The 22,500-nt window shown below is 43.8% G+C and overlaps 1 protein-coding gene across 4 annotated transcripts in view; it reads left to right on the forward strand.

Annotated features, from left to right (window-relative positions):
• The window catches only part of LOC114593076 (uncharacterized), a 126,069-nt gene that overhangs the window by 95,758 nt on the left and 7,811 nt on the right, over positions 1–22,500 (forward strand). For 2 of the 4 annotated variants that reach the window (XR_013391752.1, XR_013391753.1), the window contains exon 2: positions 21,712–21,827. Coding sequence is in view for 1 of the 4 variants with exons in the window: in XM_077923863.1 (XP_077779989.1) it covers positions 18,572–18,670; positions 21,712–21,827 (215 nt within the window). In the remaining 3 variants the exon portion in view is untranslated. Of the gene's footprint in view, positions 1–18,571; positions 18,671–20,163; positions 20,583–21,711; positions 21,828–22,500 lie in introns of all 4 variants that reach the window. The other 2 variants (XR_003705583.2, XM_077923863.1) reach the window with 2 other exon arrangements.

The following is a 22,500-nucleotide window of genomic DNA, read 5'->3' on the forward strand; positions in this document are numbered from 1 at the left end:
GCAAACATTAAGCATCCGTGAAACAACAACGGAGGCAGCTTTGCTGCACAAAATGAAAATGCGGCGGTGCAGATAAATGTAAAACACATTGCAGCGGCTCTGGTTCTTTCCCGTGGCATCAGGCAATTACGATAACACAACTTTCCACTGTATTTTATTGTATCTCCCCCTCACAAGATGAATAGCCTACCGGCACAATCTACATATTGTAATTAACTGATAAATATTTAATAAGGGCAAGAACTTTATCCTTTCTTGGCTTTCCAGCAAGAAACTGGAAAGTGGGTAAACGTAAAAATAATAATAAAAAAATAAACATTCCTTGCCCACCCCCACCCCCCCTTAGTGGTATGAAAGCTAGAACCTATCAGTGCATTTATAAAATAAGTAAGAAAGAATATATCAGGGAGCAGAATGCAAAGGAAATATAAAAGGAGAAATTAGAAGAGGGGGTGAGGTAAATTTGCTGACATAAGCACACATCTCCAGATTGTAATCTGAAATAAAATGGCAGGAGTTTGGGCAGCCAGAGGATGAATCTGAGGTTAAATTGTTATTTACAGAAGAGCAAAGAGCGGAGCAGAAAGCAAAGGGAGCCTATAGCACTAGCCCTCAATCTCTGCTATGCGAAGTTTAATTATGAATTACTGTGAAATAAAGGCAGGGTGGTCCAATCCCAATTGCTGCTTTAGGCAAAACTTAGTTATATTTCGGTTTTATGTCTAGAGAGTTAGTGTGTCAGAGTGCTTAGAGTGTTGGACTTTGACCTCAAATCCCCACACTTTCACTTATGCTCACTTACCTGGGAGTAAGTCCCATTGAGTGAATGGGGTTTATTTCTGAATAAACATGCAGAACAGTGTTTGTGCCAGTCGGCCTAATCTCCCTCACAGGATTGTCATGAGGATAATTTGGGAGAATCGTGTGCACCGTCTTGAGGTCTTTGGGATTAAAATGTTAAATTAAAATGTAGGATTAAAATGTTGTTGCCGTGTTGCTGCCAAAGGAACCTTCTAGTTGGCTTTTGGTTTCCCTTGATTATACAGTGGTAAAGGTAAAGGTAAAGGGACCCCTGACCATTAGGTCCAGTCGTGACCGACTCTGGGGTTGCGGTGCTCATCTTGCTTTATTGGCCGAGGGAGCCGGCGTACAGCTTCTGGGTCATGTGGCCAGCATGACTAAGCCGCTTCTGGCGAACCAGAGCAGCGCACAGAAACGCCGTTTACCTTCCCGCTGGAGTGGTACCTATTTATTTACTTGCACTTTGATGTGCTTTCGAACTGCTAGGTTGGCAGGAGCAGGGACCGAGCAACGGGAGCTCACCCCGTTGCGGGATTCGAACCGCCAACCTTCTGATCGGCAAGCCCTAGGCTCTGTGGTTTAAGCCACAGCGCCACCCGCGTCCCATTACACAGTGGCACCTCGGGTTAAATATGCTCCAGGTTACATACGCTTCAGGTTACAGACTCCACTTACCCAGAAATAGTACCTCGGGTAAGAACTTTGCTTCATGATGAGAACAGAAATCGTGCTCCAGTGGCGCGGCAGCAGCAGGAGGCCCCATTAGCTAAAGTGGTGCTTCAGGTTAAGAACAGTTTCAGGTTAAGAACGGACCTCTGGAACGAATTAAGTACGTAACCACTGTATACCCCTTCTTATGTTTTGTTACGTGAATTTGCAAGGAGAACAGGCTGGGACCTGGTAAAGCAGAGCAAGTGAAGCATAGACTCCCTGTTCTGAGGTTCTAGAGCCAAGGGCATTTGTGTCCCTGCCTTTCGGGATTTCCTAGAGTCATCTGACACCTCCAATTCTGATGGCCCTGGCAGCTGTCTATACTTTGTTGGGCTGACCCTGAGAAATTCTGTACATGCTCTGGAGCACCCTTTCCCTCTCCAGCCAGCCTGATTGGCATGTTTGCTAATTCAGTGTGTGAAATAAGGTGTTCAGAAGATAATGCAGCTTTGTGAAACAGACTTCTGGATATGTCACAAGGAAATCTGGAGCTTGGCACGTGCTCTGATGCGCATGCATGGAATTCCTGTGTGAGCAGCATTCATTTCTCCATTCAGAATGGTAGTTCGGTGCACATGCCGGGGATTATGCATATGCATGGTTTCTGAAGTAGGATGGTGAATTCACCTGTGTGCGCACATTTTCATTTGTGTGCCAGTTTCTTCATTCCCATCTGTGCGCATATTGTTGCCAAAAACCTTGCAAAGGCACATGCTTTCTAAGGGGATGGTCACGATAATAAAAGAAATAAATTCATGTACACCAAAGTAGGCAGACCGTGAGAAAAATATGAAATCTCTTATTTCAAAACACGTCTTTTAATCTTCGTATGTTTTCGACATATCTGATGGAGGTCCTTAATTATGACCTTTGAATTATTGGGATTGGCTGCGTTGGACTCAAAATAGAATGGAATGGCTTTTGTTTGTTAATCTGATACTATGAACTCAATTAATTAATTAACTAACTAATCAGATACTTAATAGGAACAACAAGAAAAATAGTGACTTGCAGTGCACAGTGTGCTTTACAATCCTTGTCTTTCAGACTTACCGTACTTAAAAAAAGAAACAGCAGTTTAAAAATCCGGAGTGAATTAAATCTGAAATCAGAAAACAACCTGCAGACTGACCAAATGAATTCTGCATTCCTTTAATCAAATTCATTTGTGAGTTAATCCTGGAGGTGTTCCTTCTAGTGCTCCAGTGCTTATTTTGGGGTCATTTTAACCACCTTCTAAGAGTCTTATCTAGCATAGGGGGGCAGATGTAAAAGAAGAGGGCGTGACTTTGGCCCCTTTAACAATTCCGCCGAAGAAGTAATTTCAGCAGGCATAGCTTATGTTGTCATTAAGTCTGTCTGCAGCTTTGCATCTGGCCAGCCTATAAATGATAGGTTACATTTCTGGGTTATTTCACCGAGGAAAACAGAATTTCCCTAACATAAGAAATCTTTTATTAATTCAAGATGCCAGTGATATTCTGTCAACCCAGTCCAGGAAACGAAGAGCAGAGGAGGAGTACATATATACCACCTTGCATTTCCAAGAAAGAATACCAAATTTATGGCTTGCACGTGGGCACAGACTCATAACAGTTCCAGTGAGATCAACAACTTCTTAGACTATTGGCAGGGAAGGAAAGTAGTGTGTGGTTTATGTGCCTATTCTGGGAGCTGGATGCAACTAGATACAAAATGGAGAAGAAGGTTTTCTACTTAGGTACTACCTGATTGCTTTAGCAAAAAGTACCTGCAGTGGATTTCATGGCAGGGGGCGTAATCATTATCATTTATATCATTTCCACTGGCAAATTATCATCTGAATAACATTTAATATTCCAGTGCTTTTTTTTTAGCATCCAAACTACTTCACTTAAGTTATCTTTGTAATAATCCTTACAACAGCCCTGTAGAGTAGGTCTTGTGACAGATATGGGGGGCAAGGTTAAGGTCACAGCTACACTGCACATTTGAAGCGCATGGCTTTCCATAATGAATCCTGTGAACTGCAGTCTGCCCCTCACAGAGCTACAATTCCAAGTACCCTTAAAACCACAGTTCCCAAGATTCTTTGGGGAAGCCATGTGAGTGTGACCTAAGGGAATAAGATCTTCTCTGAGACCACCCTAGGGAGTTCACAGCTGAAGTAAGATTTGACTGCACGGGTTGTGGTTCAGTCTGTGATCTTCATCACTGTGCTTACACCGCAGCAAACTGTGGTATATAGCCAAGAGAGCGTTGGTTCAAAATCCTTCCACAGCCATCCTAAGTTGGCACATACCTTTATGGGTACAGTGGTACCTCGGGTTAAGTACTTAATTCATTCCGGAGGTCCGTTTTTAACCTGAAACTGTTCTTAACCAGAAGCACCACTTTAGCTAATGGGGCCTCCCACTGCCACCGCGCCGCCGGAGCACAATTTCTGTTCTCATTCTGAAGCAAAGTTCTTAACCCGAGGTACTATTTCTGGGTTAGTGGAGTTTGTTACCTGAAGCGTATGTAACCCGAGGCACCACTGTACCAACAAAAATGTTGCGAAATAGTGACAAACATTTGAGTTCTTCAGAACTCTTCATCAAGCTGGATGGAACATGAAGCAGGGAATGAGGGAAAATAAAAATACAAAAAATTAAGCTGGATGTTATGTTGATGGGGCCACAGCATCCAACCTAGGTTTTGTGTTCTTAATTCCCTCCTTGTCTGCCCACCTCCTGCTTTGTGTAACATCTAAAGCGCCACACTATTTTGTGACATTTCCATTGGGAGGTATTGCCAATGATGGAATTTTAGAGGTCTTCCCCCCTTGCCTTTCTTATGGGATCCATGTTTGCTTTTTGTGTCCCTCTGTCATGATGAAGCTCATTTTCCCCTTGAAGGAAAGGGTAGGATTTAAACACATGATAAATAAATTAACATGGGCATAATGACCTCACCCCCATTGCAATTGCACATATTCTCATTCAAAACATTTTGACTCTCAAATGTGGCATATGTGAGTGATTGCCTAGTCAAATTTTGATTTATGGCTGTAGATAGCATGACATTTGACAGTCCTAATGAAGTCAGGCTTCTTTGGCCTGCTTCCTTGTTTCCCATCTTTTTGGATGGCTTTGTGGTGAGCCAGTGTGGTAGTGGTTAGACGGGAATTAGCAATTAAGAAAAGATGGGAGCTCACCCCGCCGCGGGGATTCGAACCGCCGACCATACGATCGGCAAGTCCTAGGCACTGAGGTTTTACCCACAGCGCCACCCGCATCCCTATGCGGTCTCCTTGGGCAGCTTCAATAGGAGATCTTCCTGGCAGTCTAGACCAAAGATTGCTGTTAAAGGTGGGACTCCCAGTATTCAGGCAAAAATGAGCAGAGACCCAAACAGTTGCTTCTCATTCTTCTTGGAGAGCTGGAGACAATTCAAAAGAGGAATCAACTCTTGTCCTGCATGCACACTCTTCCCACTTTTGCCTCTGCAAACAGGTTTAGCAGGTTTCTTATATTGCTGCTTAGAACCTTAGGAAACTGTTTTGAGTCAAGAGTTGAGAGTAGGACGTGAGAATCATGTGGGTTTGTGCCACGTAATGCAGTTACTTTCCAGCAACTCTTTCTCTATTGGTTTTACTCTGGCTCGAAAGCTTGTGAGCTATCTGAAGCATAAGTAAAGCATACTGGGGCATAATTGGAGGCCATAAACCACCCTCTTCCTCGTCTTGCATAATTCAGGAACAAATTGCAACTATTGCAGAGTAGAATCTCTAAAGGGGGGTGGGTGCTGTTTGTTAATGTCTTTCTCAAAGTTAGTATCGCTTGTGCAATCGCCCCTACCTTCCTGCAGTGTTCTGATGCATGTATTTTCAGGAAAATGTCTGCTATAAGCGAATTATAACTCCATTCCTGGAATTAAATCAAAATTCAGCACTAACTCAATTGTATCTAGCATGATAGAAAGGTCAGGAGGGATCCTTGGTCCATTGCAGGCTCAGGATTTCAGTAATGAATGCTTCAGCAGCCCTTAACCCCCCCCCCTACTAATGGGCAAAACTATAACCACAGCTTGCAAATGGCTTGCTACAAAGGCCTCCACTGGCGCTTGAGAGGAGTAATGCTACTCCCTGTTCCATATATCTGATTTTTGTCTGTATTGTACTCAGTGTCTGCAGTGCTCTGAGCCTAGTTGACTTCTGTCATCAAGCTCAAAGATGTGTTTGGCTTCACAGATAGGCTAAAGCAATCTGCTGCCAGAACGCTAAAGGGAGGCAAACTGTCTCTGTGTGTCTATGCATGTTTTAGAACAAGTAACTGGATATATTTTTTCAAGGGGTACTGAGGGTAAAAATGCAAAAAAGAAGGGTTTTCCAATACTACTGGAAATGTTCCTGAAAAAAAGGGAGTAGGTACTAATGGGAAGGGTTCGTGTTTTATGAAGAACCAGAACTGCATGCCACTTTAAGGCAGCCAACAGTGGGCATGGCATATGCTTTCAGCCTCAGTTTGCCCAGCCTGTACAATGGAACCAATAGCAACCTACTATAGAAACTGTCTAAAGCAGGAGGTGAGGAATTGCAAGCCTGATGGTGTAACTAGACCCACCTGGCCACTTTGCCCAAGCCTGCCAATCACCTAAAGCAAGGTGAATTTCCATCGGAGGAGAGGATGTTGGTTATTGATGGTGCTTAGAAATATTGGTTTATTTTCAAACGTACAATTCAAATAGGTAGTGGGCAAGAAGACACACAAAGGGACAGTGCTATTCCCAGGATGGTAGCAATACATCTCTTCTGCCTACTTGGCTGCAAAAAATGTAGAATTGCTTTCTCCCCATAACTTTCTTTTGCAGTTCTCCTGGGAGACACATATCTCCTTTTACTCCCAATGAGCAAACCAGTTTCACCACCTTCTCCCACCTGTCACTTAATTGTAGCTTTAGGTACCTTCCATAGTGAGGTTTAGATAGGCTTTCCACCTGTTCCTTATTTCAACAAATGGCTCCTTATTTAGTAATATGAAACATTAACGCTAAACAAGGAACTGTTTCTTGAAATATGGAACAGCTTACTAGCCTAGACTTTGGTAACAACTAGCCAGGTTAGCTATTAGTAGCCCTTAAGGAATCAACTACCATGGTCATTTTATAATTATTTTTATGAGGTTGTGGTTGCCAGACTTCTAATCCCTATAATCCTGTTGTTGTTGTTTAGTCGTTTAGTCATGTCCAACTCTTTGTGACCCCATGGACCAGAGCACGCCAGGCACTCCTGACTTCCACTGCCTCCCACAGTTTAGTCAAACTCATGCTGGTAGCTTCGAGAACACTGTCCCACCATCTCGTCCTCTGTCATCCCCTTCTCCTTGTGCCCTCAATCTTTCCCAACATCAGGGTCTTTTCCAAGGAGTCTTCTCTTCTCATGAGGTGGCCAAAGTATTGGAGCCTCAGCTTCAGGATCTGTCCTTCCAGTGAGCACTCAGGGCTGATTTCCTTCAGAATGGAGAGGTTTGATCTTCTTGCAGTCCATGGGACTCTCAAGAGTCTCCTCCAGCACCATAATTCAAAAGCATCAATTCTTTGGCGATCAGCCTTCTTTATGGTCCATTTCTCACTTCCATACATCACTACTGGGAAAACCATAGCTTTAACTAGACGGACTTTTGTTGGCAAGGTGATGTCTCTGCTTTTTAAGATGCTGTCTAGGTTTGTCACTGCTTTTCTCCCAAGAAGAACCTCCTATAACCCTAGCAAGTGTTAAAATACAAGCCAGGCTAGTTTCCTCATCAGGTATTTCTCATTTCAATGGCCTGGGTGAAGGGCCATTACAAAAACAAAGGAAAGGGGATAAGCCATTAGGAGAAGGGGTTCTGTGCCAAAATGCAAATGGGTGGAGTCCCTCCTCTAGCTTGCAGGTAGTGAGAAGGAGGAAGCCAGAGCTTAGAGTTGAAAAAACTGCAGACGGAAAAGTCAGAGAGGCAGAACACAATGTTTGATGCAGAATCAAAGGCAGCAACTATGGGAGAAACAAGCCGCTCTTGGGGTGTTAATGCAGTGAACTGCTCTGTCATAAGTTCAGGTTTTATATATGTGTAAATAAACACATCACAAGGACGCCAAAGTCTCCGCTGTGCCTCATTCCCAAAAGGAAACATGAACCTTGGGTGAGTGCCAGGAACCCCTAGAATCTCGCACTGCTCAAAGATTGGGGTGGCGTGCAAATAATATTTTATAAATTCAGATGCAAAAAGCATCATCATCTTTTTTAAAAAAAGATATTTATTGAAATTTTCAAATTTAATACATTAAAAAAAATCAAAAAAGAAAAAACAAGAAAGTTTAAAAACACATAAAGTTCACAATCCTTATTTTTCAATAACATATTTCCCTGACTTCCCCACACCTCCCCTTCTTGTATTCTAATGCAAATTGTTAGTTCAGCAAGTCCTTATCCTAATTTTTGACCTATTTCTATTTAGCTCATTTTAAAAAACCAATTTTGCCTTATCCAGACTTAAACATCAATACTTATACATCAGTACTCATTCTTAAAACTTTTTTCTAAAGTCGACCCAAATTCCCTTCCACGAATTCCTCAATTTTCATACAAATAACAAAACAAAGTAAAAACAAAACAGATTGTACTTATGTACCCTTTGGATTCCCAAAACTCTACCCCCCCTTTCCCGGTTTCAGTCCCCAACAAATGTCCATCAGTCTTAGTCTACTATCAGCCTGGAGATCTCACGTCTGAGGCTCTTAATTCTCTCTCGATTCCTCTCTGCCGGTTTTTTTGATAGTCCTTAATATTAAACACCAGATCTCGGAGAAGCTCTGCAAAAAGCATCATCATCAAGTACAGCCCCTTTTCCTGGTAGCAAACATGGAAATGGAAGCCTGTTCCTTTTTGGTCTCCCCTACCATGCTTAATAAGGGACGCGGGTGGCGCTGTGGGTAAAAGCCTCAGCACCTAGGGCTTGCCGATCGAAAGGTCGGCGGTTCGAATCCCCGCGGCGGGGTGCGCTCCCGTTGCTCGGTCCCAGCGCCTGCCAACCTAGCAGTTCGAAAGCACCTCCGGGTGCAAGTAGATAAATAGGGACCGCTTACCAGAGGGAAGGTAAACGGCGTTTCCGTGTGCGGCTCTGGCTCGCCAGAGCAGCGATGTCACGCTGGCCACGTGACCCGGAAGTGTCTGCGGACAGCGCTGGCCCCCGGCCTCTTGAGTGAGATGGGCGCACAACCCCAGAGTCTGTCAAGACTGGCCCGTACGGGCAGGGGTACCTTTACCTTTACCTTTACCATGCTTAATAGGGATGCGGTTGGCACTGTGGTTCAACCACAGAGCCTAGAACTTGCCGATCAAAAGGTCGGCGGTTCGAATCCCCATGACGGGGTGAGCTCCCGTTGCTCGGTCCCTGCTCCTGCCAACCTAGCAGTTTGAAAGCACATCAAAGGGCAAGTAGATAAATAGGTACTGCTCCAGCGAGAAGGTAAACGGCGTTTCCGTGCACTGCTCTGGTTCACCAGAAGCGACTTAGTTATGCTGGCCACATGACCTGGAAACTGTACACCGGCTCCCTCGGCCAGTAAAGCGAGATGAGTGCTGCAACCCCAGAGTCGGCCACAACTGGACCTAATGGTCAGGGGTCCCTTTACCTTTACCATGCTTAATGCAGGAAAATCGAGTTGTTTATTATACTGTGGACCCTCAGGTTATGTTACCTTCGGGTAATGTAATCTTCAGGTTGCGAACTCGGCAAACCCGAAAGTGGGTATGCCGCTCGCACGTGTGCAGAAGCACTCTGCCCACTTTGTGCATGCGCAGTAGCTGTCCTCCAGTTACGAAATCTTCGGGATACAGCCAGGCCTCCAGAACCTATCTCATTCATAACCTGAGGTACCACTGTATATGACTATGAGCACCATTCACAATTGACAGTACTGCATCAACATCACTTTGTGCTTTCTACACTTGAGATTGTTATTTATTTTCCTTACATTTATATTCTGTCTCCCATCTCTCACGAAGCCCAAGGTAGATTATAAAGTAAGGGAGGTATCCAACTAAGTCGTTCTGTCAGCGCAAGGATTTGTAATTGTGCAATGGGACTTCCTGGACCACACCCTCCCTAAATCTGTTCTGGGGGCTTGGGGGACCCTTTAGAACAGATTCAGCTTTGAGTCATTCAGAGTCATGTGCCCAAGTCATGAGAATTCATCTGAGCGCATGAAAGAATTGGTCCATTGATACTAAGCAGTGTGAGGTACTGCCATGAATGGATGTAGTGTAAGCGCTAGAGGTATTACCTTCCTGCCTTTCTTTGCGCTTCTCAACATCTTGATGCCACCTCACACAGCGGTGCAGATGGATTCCTCCAAAAAACCTGGTCCCAATTCCATTGGTGCATAAACCCCAACTGATGGGCTATCCCACCCAATTCTGCTGTGAGACCAACAACACCGACTGCATCCCAGGGCAGTTAGTTTAGCGACAGACTGCCGAGGGTGTAAATAGAGTCATTTGGTAGATAATATCATCTGAGAGTAGTCAAACCATTACTATATAAATGCTCTGGAGTGATGATGAGGCAGTGGAAATGATACAATCATCCAATAACAAGCATCACTTAGGATAATATGCGGCGCAATAGAACACCTATTTAGCATGCCGTAAAACCTCTTGGCTTTGTGTATGGAGATGCAGTGTCTCAGTGCCAGGCCACAGGAGCTGAGCAAACAGCGATAACAGCAATGCTAAATAAATAAATAGGCAGCCAAGTGTTTTATAAATCCTGGTTATTTATTGGCACGCCAGCCTCGCGTACCCGTTAAAAGAGGCCACGGCAAGCGTCTGTGTAGCTTCACTGCAACGTCCAAGGAGGAAGAGGATGAGCAGTCCTGCAATGCCGCCGCTGTTCTTTTGGTGAAGTTTAGCTCGACTAAACAGCGTGGATTTTTAATGTCGCATTCTAATTCTCCTATTACTGTCATAAAGCCATTTGTCAAATGCCCTGGGAGACTCCATGGACATCAGCCTTGCAATACCTTTTATTGCCGGACTAATCTTTACAGATCGAATTAAGACCGGGGAACTTTATCAGCGGATTGCACTGGGTGAAGGGTTACGTGTGTATTTCATTTGTTCTGCTATCAAAGGTGCCCAGGCCTTTGCTCCTGCCTACTGCCACCGAGGCCAAATATGCCCATTACTGTGTAATCAAATAGCCTTTAAGAGGTTCGCTCAGTGGGCTGATGCTTTGAATAAAGCAAGATGAATGTGGCATCCCTCTCCCCATCTGCAGAGCAGAGGCAATTTCTTTCCATCCCAATATTAATTCTCCTATTAAATTAAATAACACTAAGGGTTGCATAACATTCATTAAACATCACAGGCGCCCGGGCTCCCCACCGTGTCAATGCCATCCTCGTAACACTGCATTAATTAGCAACAGGCAGGCAAGTTGTTCGTCTGCCTTTTCCTTATTAATTACTGAGTGAAATAAACAGACTTGTTAATATTATAATCCTGTTATTATAATAAAGAGGGACAGAAGGGCTCTGTCGGTGGAGGCCATGTTGGGTTGAGAGAGGGGAAATTGGAGCACAGGGGGGAGAGAGTAATTCATTCCATAGGGCTAGCCACATCGCTGGGTGATCTGGGTAACGCTTGCACAACTTAGGACCCAGCAACTCAATGCAGCCCCATAAGCTGCAGCCTGCCAGATGTTTGGCAACCCCTCTTTTTTTTTTTTTTTTTTAGTACAGTCCTGAGCAGGCAGCAATGCTTTCCTGAGTCATGAGTTAGTCGCTTTCCCTGTCTGGTGAGCTGCGCCACCTTCAATGGATTTAAAAAGGGGGTTACACAAATTCATGGGATGAAAAGGCACAATGTCTATATGCAGACTCCATCTAGATCAGTGTGGTCTGTGCTGACTGGCAGTCATTCTCCAGGGTTTTCATCTAGGGACCTTTTCCCAGTTCTACCTGGAGTTGCTGGGGATTGAACTTGAGGCCTCCTGCATGCAAGGCCGATGCTCTAGCACTCTACCAATGTTGTTGTTGTTTAGACGTTTAGTCGTGTCCGACTCTTCATGACCCCATGGACCAGAGCACGCCAGGCACTCCTGTCTTCCACTGCCTCCCACAGTTTGGTCAAACTCATGCTGGTAGCTTCCCCTTCTCCTTGTGCCCTCAATCTTTCCCAGCATCAGGGTCTTTTCCAGGGCGTCTTCTCTTCTCATGAGGTGGCCAAAGTATTGGAGCCTCAGCTTCAGGATCTGTCCTTCCAGTGAGCACTCAGGGCTGATTTCCTTCAGAATGGAGAGGTTTGATCTTCTTGCAGTCCATGGGACTCTCAAGAGTCTCCTCCAGCACCATAATTCAAAAGCATCGATTCTTTGGCGATGAGACTTCTTTATGGTCCAGCTCTCACTTTCCATACATCACTACTGGGAAAACCATAGCTTTAACTATACGGACCTTTGTTGGCAAGGTGATGTCTCTGCTTTTTAGGATACTGTCTAGGTTACAGGGAGGCAAGGAATGGATCGACAGCAGAAACAGGGTTTTTCCCCTAGCCAGAACTCACTGGAACTCAGTTCTGGCACCTCTCAGGTGGGCACCATTGCCATTGTAAGAGAACAAGCGAGGCAGTCGTGGTGAGTTCCAGTACCTCCTTTCCTAGAAAAATAGTACTGCATAGAGGTGGGAGAAGGAGTTGAGTGGCTTCAAAGCTGGAAATGGGATGTGTGTGAGAGCGGAATCATCTGTGATGATGTGGAGTCCAGGCTCAGGAACTGTAGAGAAGCACAGAGGGAGAATGCTATCTGGTGACTCCAGCCTGAAAGGGATGACTGATGGGACTGTGTGTGAATGTATCCTCGATGGGATCTGACCTGGATGCGTGGGGGCTGGGAAGCGACCAGAGACTGAATTGCTCCAGCATGGAGCTGGAGGAGCTTCTATTTTGATGTCTCACCCAGGGCTCCTAAAATGTCTGATGTACGTACGTTGTACACTGTGATGGAAAAACAGCTGGCTTCCAAGAGGTGCTATACACCTGAACCTGTTGTACCAGTTTCTGAAAAGCTGCTGGGGACTGGGACCCCACACAGAGGTGATACCACTTGCCCACCCAGATCTCTAGACCAGTGTTTCCCAACCTTGGGCCTCCAGCTGTTTTTGGACTACAACTCCCATCATCCCTAGCTAGCAAGACCAGTGGTCAGGGATGATGGGAATTGTAGTTCAAAAACAGCTGGAGGCCCAAGGTTGGGAAACACTGCTCTAGACAGTCAAGTCCCTCACTGATAGGTTTCACTCAGTGCAGCTTAGCTGCAATATGGGGGTGAGGAAGTTCCCGAACATACCTTTCCCCCTGCCTACCCACATTTGTGGTTGTGCTGCTCTGCCTCTTCTTCTTTCCTTCCAATTGGTTGGTAGGGGAGGGAGAAGCAGGACTGTGCTTACTGGTGGCAAAGGAAGGAACTGAGCCACATGGTGGAGAGTCTCCTGCCTGCCTGAACGCAGTCATTCATTGAATTTTGCATTTTTCTGAATTTTGCAGCGCAGTTCTCCAGCCAAGTAATATATATATATATATATATATATATATATATATATATATGCATATAACAGGGCCCAGTGTGCTTAAAACATACACTTATTAGTGAAAATAGCATAGAAAAATATATTATAATAGAGGAAAATGTTTTGCAAAAAAAAATGTGTGGATTGGACAAAACTGCGTTTAAAATGTGTATAGTAGAATAAATTCACACTAAAATGCGGGTGACTCTTCATTAGGACTTTTGAAACACACACACACACACACACACACAAATATGTGGAAAAATGAGAACAGAGAAAACAAAATCGACAGGTTCACCCATCCCTAAATAGAAGGAAGGAGAGCAGTAGGGAAGGGAGAAAGTGGATGACTTGTCCTTTTATTTGAGGAGTAACAAATGGTTTTTGTTTTGTTTTTTAGCTGGGGAGGGCTCATGAATTGATAAAGGTACAAGAATTACGGTAATCACAAGACAGAATCATTAAATTGGCTGCCATGGGTTCACTTGATCTGAGGCTTGGCTTGCTTTGTGACCCAGAGCCATCTGCTTTGGGTAGATTTTGAGTCCTGTTTGTGCTGTTCGCTAATTGTGTTGTGGCTGACTTCACCTGCTCATGCTAGGTACTCTTTCTTGCTTTGTGTCTGGGCTAGTCTGGAATATGTTACAATTCTGTGCATTCTTACTAGGCAAGCAAATCTCGTGGAAATCAGTTGCACTTATTTCTGATTAAAGAAGGTGGATTGAAATGGGCTGTAAAGTGATCCCTCATGGATAAAAGCAAGGCAAAAAAACAACCAGGGGGGTGAATATGTATGTCTATAGGATATAGCAATGACAAACCTAGACAGCATCTTAAAAAGCAGAGACATCACCTTGCCAACAAAGATCCGTATAGTAAAAGCTATGGTTTTCCCAGTAGTGATGTATGGAAGTGAAAGCTGGACCATAAAGAAGGCTGGTCGCCGAAGAATTGATGCTTTTGAATTATGGTGCTGGAGGAGACTCTTGAGAGTCCCATGGACTGCAAGAAGATCAAACCTCTCCATTCTGAAGGAAATCAGCCCTGAGTGCTCACTGGAAGGACAGATCCTGAAGCTGAGGCTCCAATACTTTGGCCACCTCATGAGAAGAGAAGACTCCCTGGAAAAGTCCCTGATGTTGGGAAAGATGGATGCCACAAGGAGAAGGGGATGACAGAGGACGAGATGGTTGGATAGTGTTCTCGAAGCTACCAGCATGAGTTTGACCAAACTGCGGGAGGTAGTGGAAAACAGGAGTGCCTGGCGTGCTCTGGTCTGTGGGGTCACGAAGAGTCGGACACGACTAAATGACTAAACAACAACAACATAGGATATACTGCACTTTACAGCTTATATATGCATCATACTTCAGTTCTTTGGCTATGAGAGGCACGTATTTTGCCCTATGGAAAAGGATGCAGGTGGCAATAGATTGCAGATGGTCTGAGGACTTAATCCACACACATTGTACAGGGCAACATCCAGTGGGATCTTATCGCACTTCTAGAAAGTATCCATTTCCAAGGATAAGCCTTTCAGTACTGTGGACCCAATTCAGCAAGTTTCCTTTGTAGTTTCCCATTTGTATTAAAATATCCACAGAAGATGAAAAAGGGAAAGTACTGTTGCCTAATGTAACTCCAAATATTATTTACATGGGGCATCATAAATACCTTCCAACTCACCCTTATACCATCCTTGCTGAGAGAATAATAGGGTTAACTTTATTTTCTCTGCCTTCCAATTAAGGTTTCAATTTTTCTTCTAGAACATTTGTCAACTGTCTGTTTGCCCTAAACTTTAACAACATCGTTAAACTTGTCCATACCTGCCACATTTAGTAACCATTCCCTAATCAATGGAATGTTCTATTTTCTCCAGCTAGGGGCAATACACATCCTCATAGGAGAGGTAACTGTTGACAGTCTCTGGTGAATTCCATTATTTTTATTTATTTAGAAGATGTATGTATGTATGTATGTATGTATGTATCATATTTTAATTCTTTATATCCCTGTTTACAATATTTAGAAAAGAATTACAAGCTTACAACAATGAAATGCTTTAAATAATAAAGTAAAACAAACGCAACACATCTTAGGAAGAGTCCAAATGCCTTTTAATCCTTCTATGTTTTACTTTGGATTTTGTTTTAAATTTATTTATCGCAAGGCATCCAGAAAAAATTATGTTGCTGGGTGGGATCATATGGGAAAACAGGAAGCTTCCTTATACTGAATCAGACCCTTGGTTCAACTCACTCAGACATTGCCCAGTCAGGGGCTCATCATGGTTTCAGGCAGGGAATATTCCCAGATCAAACAGGAGATGTTGGGGATTGAACCCGCATGCAAATTTGGCAATGTTTTCAGATCACATAGACAGGGGCACAGTAGAAAAGGCTGTCCCTGAAATCTGCCAATAGGAAACCCAGCCAGATGGGTGGCGTATAAATAATACAGTTATTATTATTACAGTGGTACTTCTAGATGTGAACGGGATCCGTCCCGGAGCCCCGTTCACATCTAGAGGTAAACGTAACTAGCGATGGCACGTCTTCACATGCGTACGTCACTTTTTGCCACTTCTGCACATGCACATGATGTCATTTTGAGCGTCTGCGCATGTGCAAGCGGCGAAACATGAAAGTAATGTGCTCCGTTACTTCCGGGTTGCCGAGGAGCCCAACTCGAATGCGCTCAACTTGAAGCATATTTAACCCGAGGTATGACTGTATTATTATTATTATTATTATTATTATTATTATTAGATCTTTCAAATGATGGGCCAGAGGGCACAGTACTTGATGCCTATCTGCTATTATTTAAAACAGCCAAAACAATTTAAACAGCCTCTCATTAATCAAGCAATCAAATCTCTAGAAAACATCTAATAATCCCATTTTGAAGAAATTGTCTAGGGGTTCACCAGCGAACTTTGGCATTAAGATGAGTTGTGGGGTCCTGCATGCATAGATTGCTGGGTCATACTTTCCCAGAAATTGCTGACAATTGTTAACAATTCAGCTTATCTTGCTCGAAATTTATTTATTTCGACTGCGTCAGACCAACACGGCTACCTACCTGAGCTTATGCTGGTGATATTCCCTGGTGATGCTTAACATAGCAGTGCTAGGTTTGTGACACCTATCTGCTTTGTGGATAACTGTCAAACGCCAACAACATTCACTGGTGTATCTCTGAGAAAGCCAGCATTTATACAGAGAGAAAAATAACATTGCCATTCCCAAAGTGTGTGCTGAGTCGACATTTGTCTCTTTTTGGACTTTCGCCGTAACTTATTCCATTTATCTTCAATCTGTCTCTTATTTATTCAAGGGAAATGTTAGGAAAGATGGGAATAAATCTAAGATGCCAATCCCAACTATCATTTCTCCCTCTGCCCAGTATGCATCATTCATTTCCGCCAGCTTGGAGCCAGTGGTCAGCCAAATAAATTGTTTTGCTTAAGTGCAGACTGTTAGAGGCAGTGTTGAACTTAGACCCAGTTTACACATTTAGCAGAATGCAGAAAGCTATTTTTAGACTATACCTCTTTAGGTTTCAGGGGAAGTGGGGAACTTGCATGGATGAATGTCGCCTTATGGGAAAATAAAACTCCTTCCATGTTGAAAATGAGTATGGTTTCCCCCCTTTCCCCTGACAAACGTCTCCTTGCGTGTGTGTTTTTTCCTGCATAAAGGAAGAGTTCTCCCTCCATGGGGGGAGCATTTAAACATACAAAATTGTCACCTGCAGGCTGGAGAACAGCTTGATTCTATTCTATGTAGACACTGGGAATGGAATTCAGTGTCACACTAATAGTATGAGAGGCTTCTCCTTCCATACCATACATTTAAAGCACTTGGCTTTCCCCCAAAGAATCCTGGAAATTGTAGTTTGTTAAAGGGTGCTGGGAATTGTCGCTCTGCGAGGAGTAGACTGTAGTTCACAGGATTCCTTGGGGGAAGCTGTGTATGATTTGGATGGGACCAAATCTGATAGTTATCTGTTTGCACCATTCATTCAGCTGACTTGGTTTAAGACTACAATTGAGGGCCTATTCGATTTGGGGGGCAGGTATCTCTGTGCTGCTGCATCTTAAAGGCTTCATGATGAGTTTCTTTCTTATGGTTTATTTTCCTTTATTTTCCTCTCAATTTTCCAGGATTTAGCAGTTGATTCTTTTCCTGATGCTGCTGATGTAATGACGCTCTTTCATCCAGAGGGTGGTGTCTAATAAAACATCTTGCCTTTTTCACTTTTTAGCTTGGCAAGCCGATTCTGTGTTTGGTAGCCCTCTGCTTGTGGAAACATGTGGGGATATTCCCCCCCCCCTCTCTCCATTGATATACTGTACCACAGTATTAGGATATGTGAAAGGGCACCTTTTCAGTTCTTTGGAGAGGGCCATCTGATGGTTTCATTTTTGTTCGAGGCTGCTGTGAAAGCTATAAGTAAGTTGTGGTTCACTGATGTTGAAAAGCAATCCAATTAACAACCCAAATATAAGAAAATACCCTTGGATTTACACAAATTAGCCCACTGCTTTAATTCAACTAAGTCATTTCCCCCCCTCAAAGGGTGGGGAATGTACGGCTTGCAAAAAATGCAAGATCTAAGTGCTTGCCCCCATGTAATCTCAAGGGTGTAATTTGCCCTCCCCTCTTTCTGAATGCACCATAAATGGATATTTTAATTATATGTTTCTTGGATATAATGTAATGTGCTGACTAAGCTAAAAATAATGAAGTTCTACCCTACGATTCCATATTTAGAGTGCCTGTCTGAGGTTCATTAGTTAGGGAACCCCATTTCTATATGGTATGATCTGTTGATTTTTATTTCTTTCTTTATTTATTTTGCTGATTCACATCCCCTATAAACAGAGATGAAGTGGTCTGTAAATTTTCCAGACTAAGTTTTTGAAGATAGTTTTAAAAGGTTGAGAAAGACAGCTGAGAGGACTCCTAGCATATCAACAGCCACAGCTGCTGCTACTAGTATCGTGTAGCTGCTACTGCAACTGTTTGAGATAAGTGTAGGCCTTGGAATTAATACTGATGAAAGGCAGGATATGAACATTTGAAATAAAGCAAACAAACAAACATGAAATGAACCAACCACTGAAATAATGTTGATACCCTGGTGTAGTATGTATCTCACCACTCTTGCGTTGTATGTATCCAGCTAACTTCCATTCAGAATCGACCCATTGAAATGTATGAATCCAAGTCATGTCTATTAACTTTAACGAGTATACCCTGTGCAGAATCAGCATTGGATACTTGCCTTTGTTTTTCATGAGTGTGCTGTGTATATATCACAAGTGTTCACTGCTGGCACATTAAGAACAAATTAAGAAAAGGCAATAAATGTCAGGCCTCCAAGAAGCAAAGCATTTCCAAGTCTACAATGGCCACTGTACTCTCACTAGTTTTCATTATCAAACATGTGGTCCTCAGATCTTTACTATCCCACTTTCTCACTGTAGGATCTGTAGGGGATATGGAAGCCAAAGAGTTAGGGGAAACATCACCAGACACTGCCTGCTTGCCAGATCAAGCCACCCTTCTCTTCCTTTTAGATCCAGGTACGTAGATGATCCTCATACTGTAAGATAGCAATGGTGGGAACTTGTGGCCTTCTAGAGCTTATGTACTCACAACTCTCTTCAGCCCCAGCCAGCATAACCAATGGTAAGGGATGATGGGAGTTGGAGTCCAAAAACAAGTGGAAAACCACAAAGTATTTCCCATTCCTCCTATAAAAGGTCCTGGAAGTCAACTTGCTTCTCACAGAACTGCTATTATCACCATGTCTTTGTAATAAAAAGCCAATCAAGAAGATCTTTTTGAAATGGGAACAAATCAAACCTCTGTTGTGATTTATGGAAGGGTTTGGAAATGGGATGCAGGTGGCGCTGTGGGTTAAACCACTGTGCCGTTTGGGCTTGCCAATCAAAAGGCTGGCGGTTCGAATCCCTGCGACGGGGTGAGCTCCCATTGTTCGGTCCCAGCTCCTGCCAACCTAGCAGTTTGAAAGCAAGTCAAAGTGCAAGTAGATAAATAGGTACCACTCCGGCAGGAAGGAAAACGGCATTTCCGTGCGCTGCTCTGGTTCACCAGAATCAGCTTAGTCCTGCTGGCCACATGACCCGGAAAAACTGTCTGCGGACAAACGCCGGCTCCCTCGGCCAGTAAAGTGAGATGAGCGCCACAACCCCAGAGTCGTCTTGACTGGACTTAATTGTCAGGGGTCCCTTTACCTTTACCTTTTGGAAATTTTAGTGCTGCTGAGTGCTGAAATGGAACGTTTCCTGGATCTTGAAAGTTCATGAATATCCTTCTTAAAAAAACAACCCTGTTGACTTTGAACTCAGAATCATTGTGATTGCTGCAACTTTGCTTTGGGCACAGAACCCCATTCTGGGGCTGATGGGAGTTGTAGTACAGAGCATGTGGAGGGCACCAGGTTGAGGGAAGGCTGACATGATGACCCATTAAAGCACCTTAGGAAGATTGACAGTTTTGAAAAGGGAGTCATCCAACACCTTACCCATCATTTTTTGATAAACGTTTGACCTGCATGATTCCCATGCAACAATTCAAATCTTTTTCTCTGCATTTGCTTCAGTTCTGCTTGCTAGTGAACCAAAAATGCCCTGGTCAATCTCATGTCTAGTCTAAATCCGCAGGGCTGGGGTAGAGAAAATGTGCCTCCCCCCATGCTGCTTGAATGTTGGGACTTGCCCATCATTTCTGACCATTGGCTATGCTGCCTGGAGCTGATGGGCGCTTGAGTCCAACTGGTATCCCCACCCCTGCACTAGGAAACAAAATGGTAAATAAAGCTAGATAAAAGGCCCTCTGAACTTGAGTTATTCAGGTGGTTGGATGAGGTAGGTCCATGGTAGATTAAGAACTGATGGCTCCATAAAAAAGGCAAATAGTAGCATTATTTTTATACGGATAAGTTGTGTGGTTTCCAAAGCTTGTTTGCGCACGTGTGATGTCAGGCAAGTCTTCCTGAACCCTCAAGTTCCTCTGAACTTTCTTATCTGTTTGCTTTTTCCTTATGCATAAGGAACTAGCGTTGAGAGGAGTCATATGCATCAGAGGCTGTGCTTGCTATCACTTCATCTCTTGCAAACAAGTCACTCAACAGGCTGTCATCAGCCCTTCTTTCTTTCCGCTGAGGGTGTGCAGGGTGAGGAGAGAAGGAACCAGCCAGCATTCTTGAGGGGGCTCTTCAAGGAAGGTGCCTTCGGTGGTGATGACGCAACCTCAAGCTATCCCGGAAAGCCAAGGGAGGTGTGATGGTGACTTCCAAAGAGTGACACGTTCGGGCCCAAACAAGTCAAATTGCTGGAAATGCGGCAGACGGGAAGGACTTCACACACCCAATGCTTGCATTTTGTCCCCAGGCCAGCTGTTTAGGATGGGGAAGGCTGTTTACAAGTGACAAGGATGCAATTTATTACTCTTCCCCTGCTGTCTCTTTCGGTAAGGATCCATTTCCCAGATTAACAAATTCCTTAATAAAGAGGGCTTGCAATTAATCTGTACTGCTGATACATTCATCTCCATTGCCCTCCTGAACAGGTAGATGGTGAGCAAAGAGGGGAGAGAATGTTCCACAATGGCTATTTCCACAGGGACAGCAATGCCTCATCTGAACCCCTTTTTAGAGGTTCCTCATGCCAGGTACATCTAGCCTAGCACTGACCAGTGCTCTCCAGAGTCTCAAGCAAAGGTCTTTCCCATCACATGATCTTTTTTTTTTTTACTAGAAATGCCAATACTCTCTGCATACAGAGCATGGGCTGAAGCTCTTGCTGGAGGTTATGGAGCTTGCAAGAGCATCTCCGACTTCCCATCCATAGAGGAGAAGTGAGAATCACTATCACACATAGCTAGAGAATATTTTTTGTATAAAGCTTAAGTTTGAGGGCTCTGGATTGGGACAGGTTTTCTCCATTGTGTACTTTCATCACTGCCTGAGATTGGAACATTTTAGGAGAAAGTGGCTCTCTAGAATAACTTACCATGTTTTTCTTTCCATGAAGATGCGCTTATCAATGTGAAATCATGAATGCTTCATCTACCTAAGCCAGTCTTCCACAATCTGGTGCTACTGTTTCCATTATCCCTGACCACTGGCCATGTTGGTTGGGTCTGATGGGGGTTATAGTCCAAAGGAGGCATCAGATTGGGGAAGGTTGGTCTAACTCATGGGTAGGCAAACTAAGGCCCAGGGGCTGGATCCGGCCCAATTGCCTTCTCAATCCGGCCCGCGGACTGTCCGGGAATCAGTGTGTTTTTAAATGTGTAGAATGTGTCCTTTTATTTAAAATGCATCTCTGGGTTATTTGTGGGGCCTGCCTGGTGTTTTTACATGAGCAGAATGTGTGCTTTTACAGTATTTAAAATGTATCTCTGGGTTATTTGTGGGGCACAGGAATCCATTCATTTTTATTTTTATTTTCCAAAATATAGTCCGGCCCCCCACAAGGTCTGAGGGACAGTGGACTGGCCCCCTGCTGAAAATGTTTGCTGACCCCTGGTCTAACTCTAAGCAGTAGTATATGCATTTTTCTGCATTCCCCATAATATACTCTCATCCTCCCCACAGCAATATCAGGAAAGATGCCCACAAGCAGGAAGTACATATCAGGTTTCCCGTCATCTCACTGAATGGGGTGGAAAGATCTATTACTAATGAATCAGTGCATCACTGCAGTGTGGAAGGTGAGTGTGATGCAAATACCTCTCAGCTGCACTGTTTTGACTGGGAAGCTCACTTTTTATTTTACTGCACCATCACTCTAGATATTGTTCCCGAGTGTTTTCAGCAGCCAGCCGCATGAATGGATGCATCCTTACCAGTACTTTAAGAAACAGTGTTTAAAAAAGCAGAGTGTTGGCAGCACTGTGTCTGCTGGTATAAATTACTGACTGAGTTAATACTCTGTTTGCTGGAAGGGAGAGCTTAGCAAATAGTCAGATTTTGGTGTTGTCTGCAGATCTTAGTGTGCAAGGAATTCAAGAAAATACTGGCTGGGTGATAAACTATTAGTGAGCTGAGAAAAGAACAGGGCAAGAACAGGAAACAATATGTTTGGGGACACTAGCATCTGTTAAGGGGGCAAGAACAAGACAACACTGTAGGAATTCATCTTCAGAAAAGAAAATGTTGGGGATTTTGGTTTTTTGTATTTAAAGAAAAGCACCCAAACAGTGGCACCAGTTAAAATGGCAATAACCAGGGGTTAAAGAAAAAATGGTTGTGGCTCTTAACTACGGTATGTTCTTTGATGGTCTTGTGTTCCACATTATCTAACTACTCTTCCTTTCATGGCACAACAATGAGAAATATGCTGTATGAGGATGTGGATGGAGGGAGGGGGTGGGCTAGCTGTTT

The sequence above is a fragment of the Podarcis muralis genome, chromosome 2 (assembly GCF_964188315.1).
Source record: "Podarcis muralis chromosome 2, rPodMur119.hap1.1, whole genome shotgun sequence".
In the NCBI taxonomy this organism is placed as follows: Eukaryota; Metazoa; Chordata; class Lepidosauria; order Squamata; family Lacertidae; genus Podarcis; species Podarcis muralis.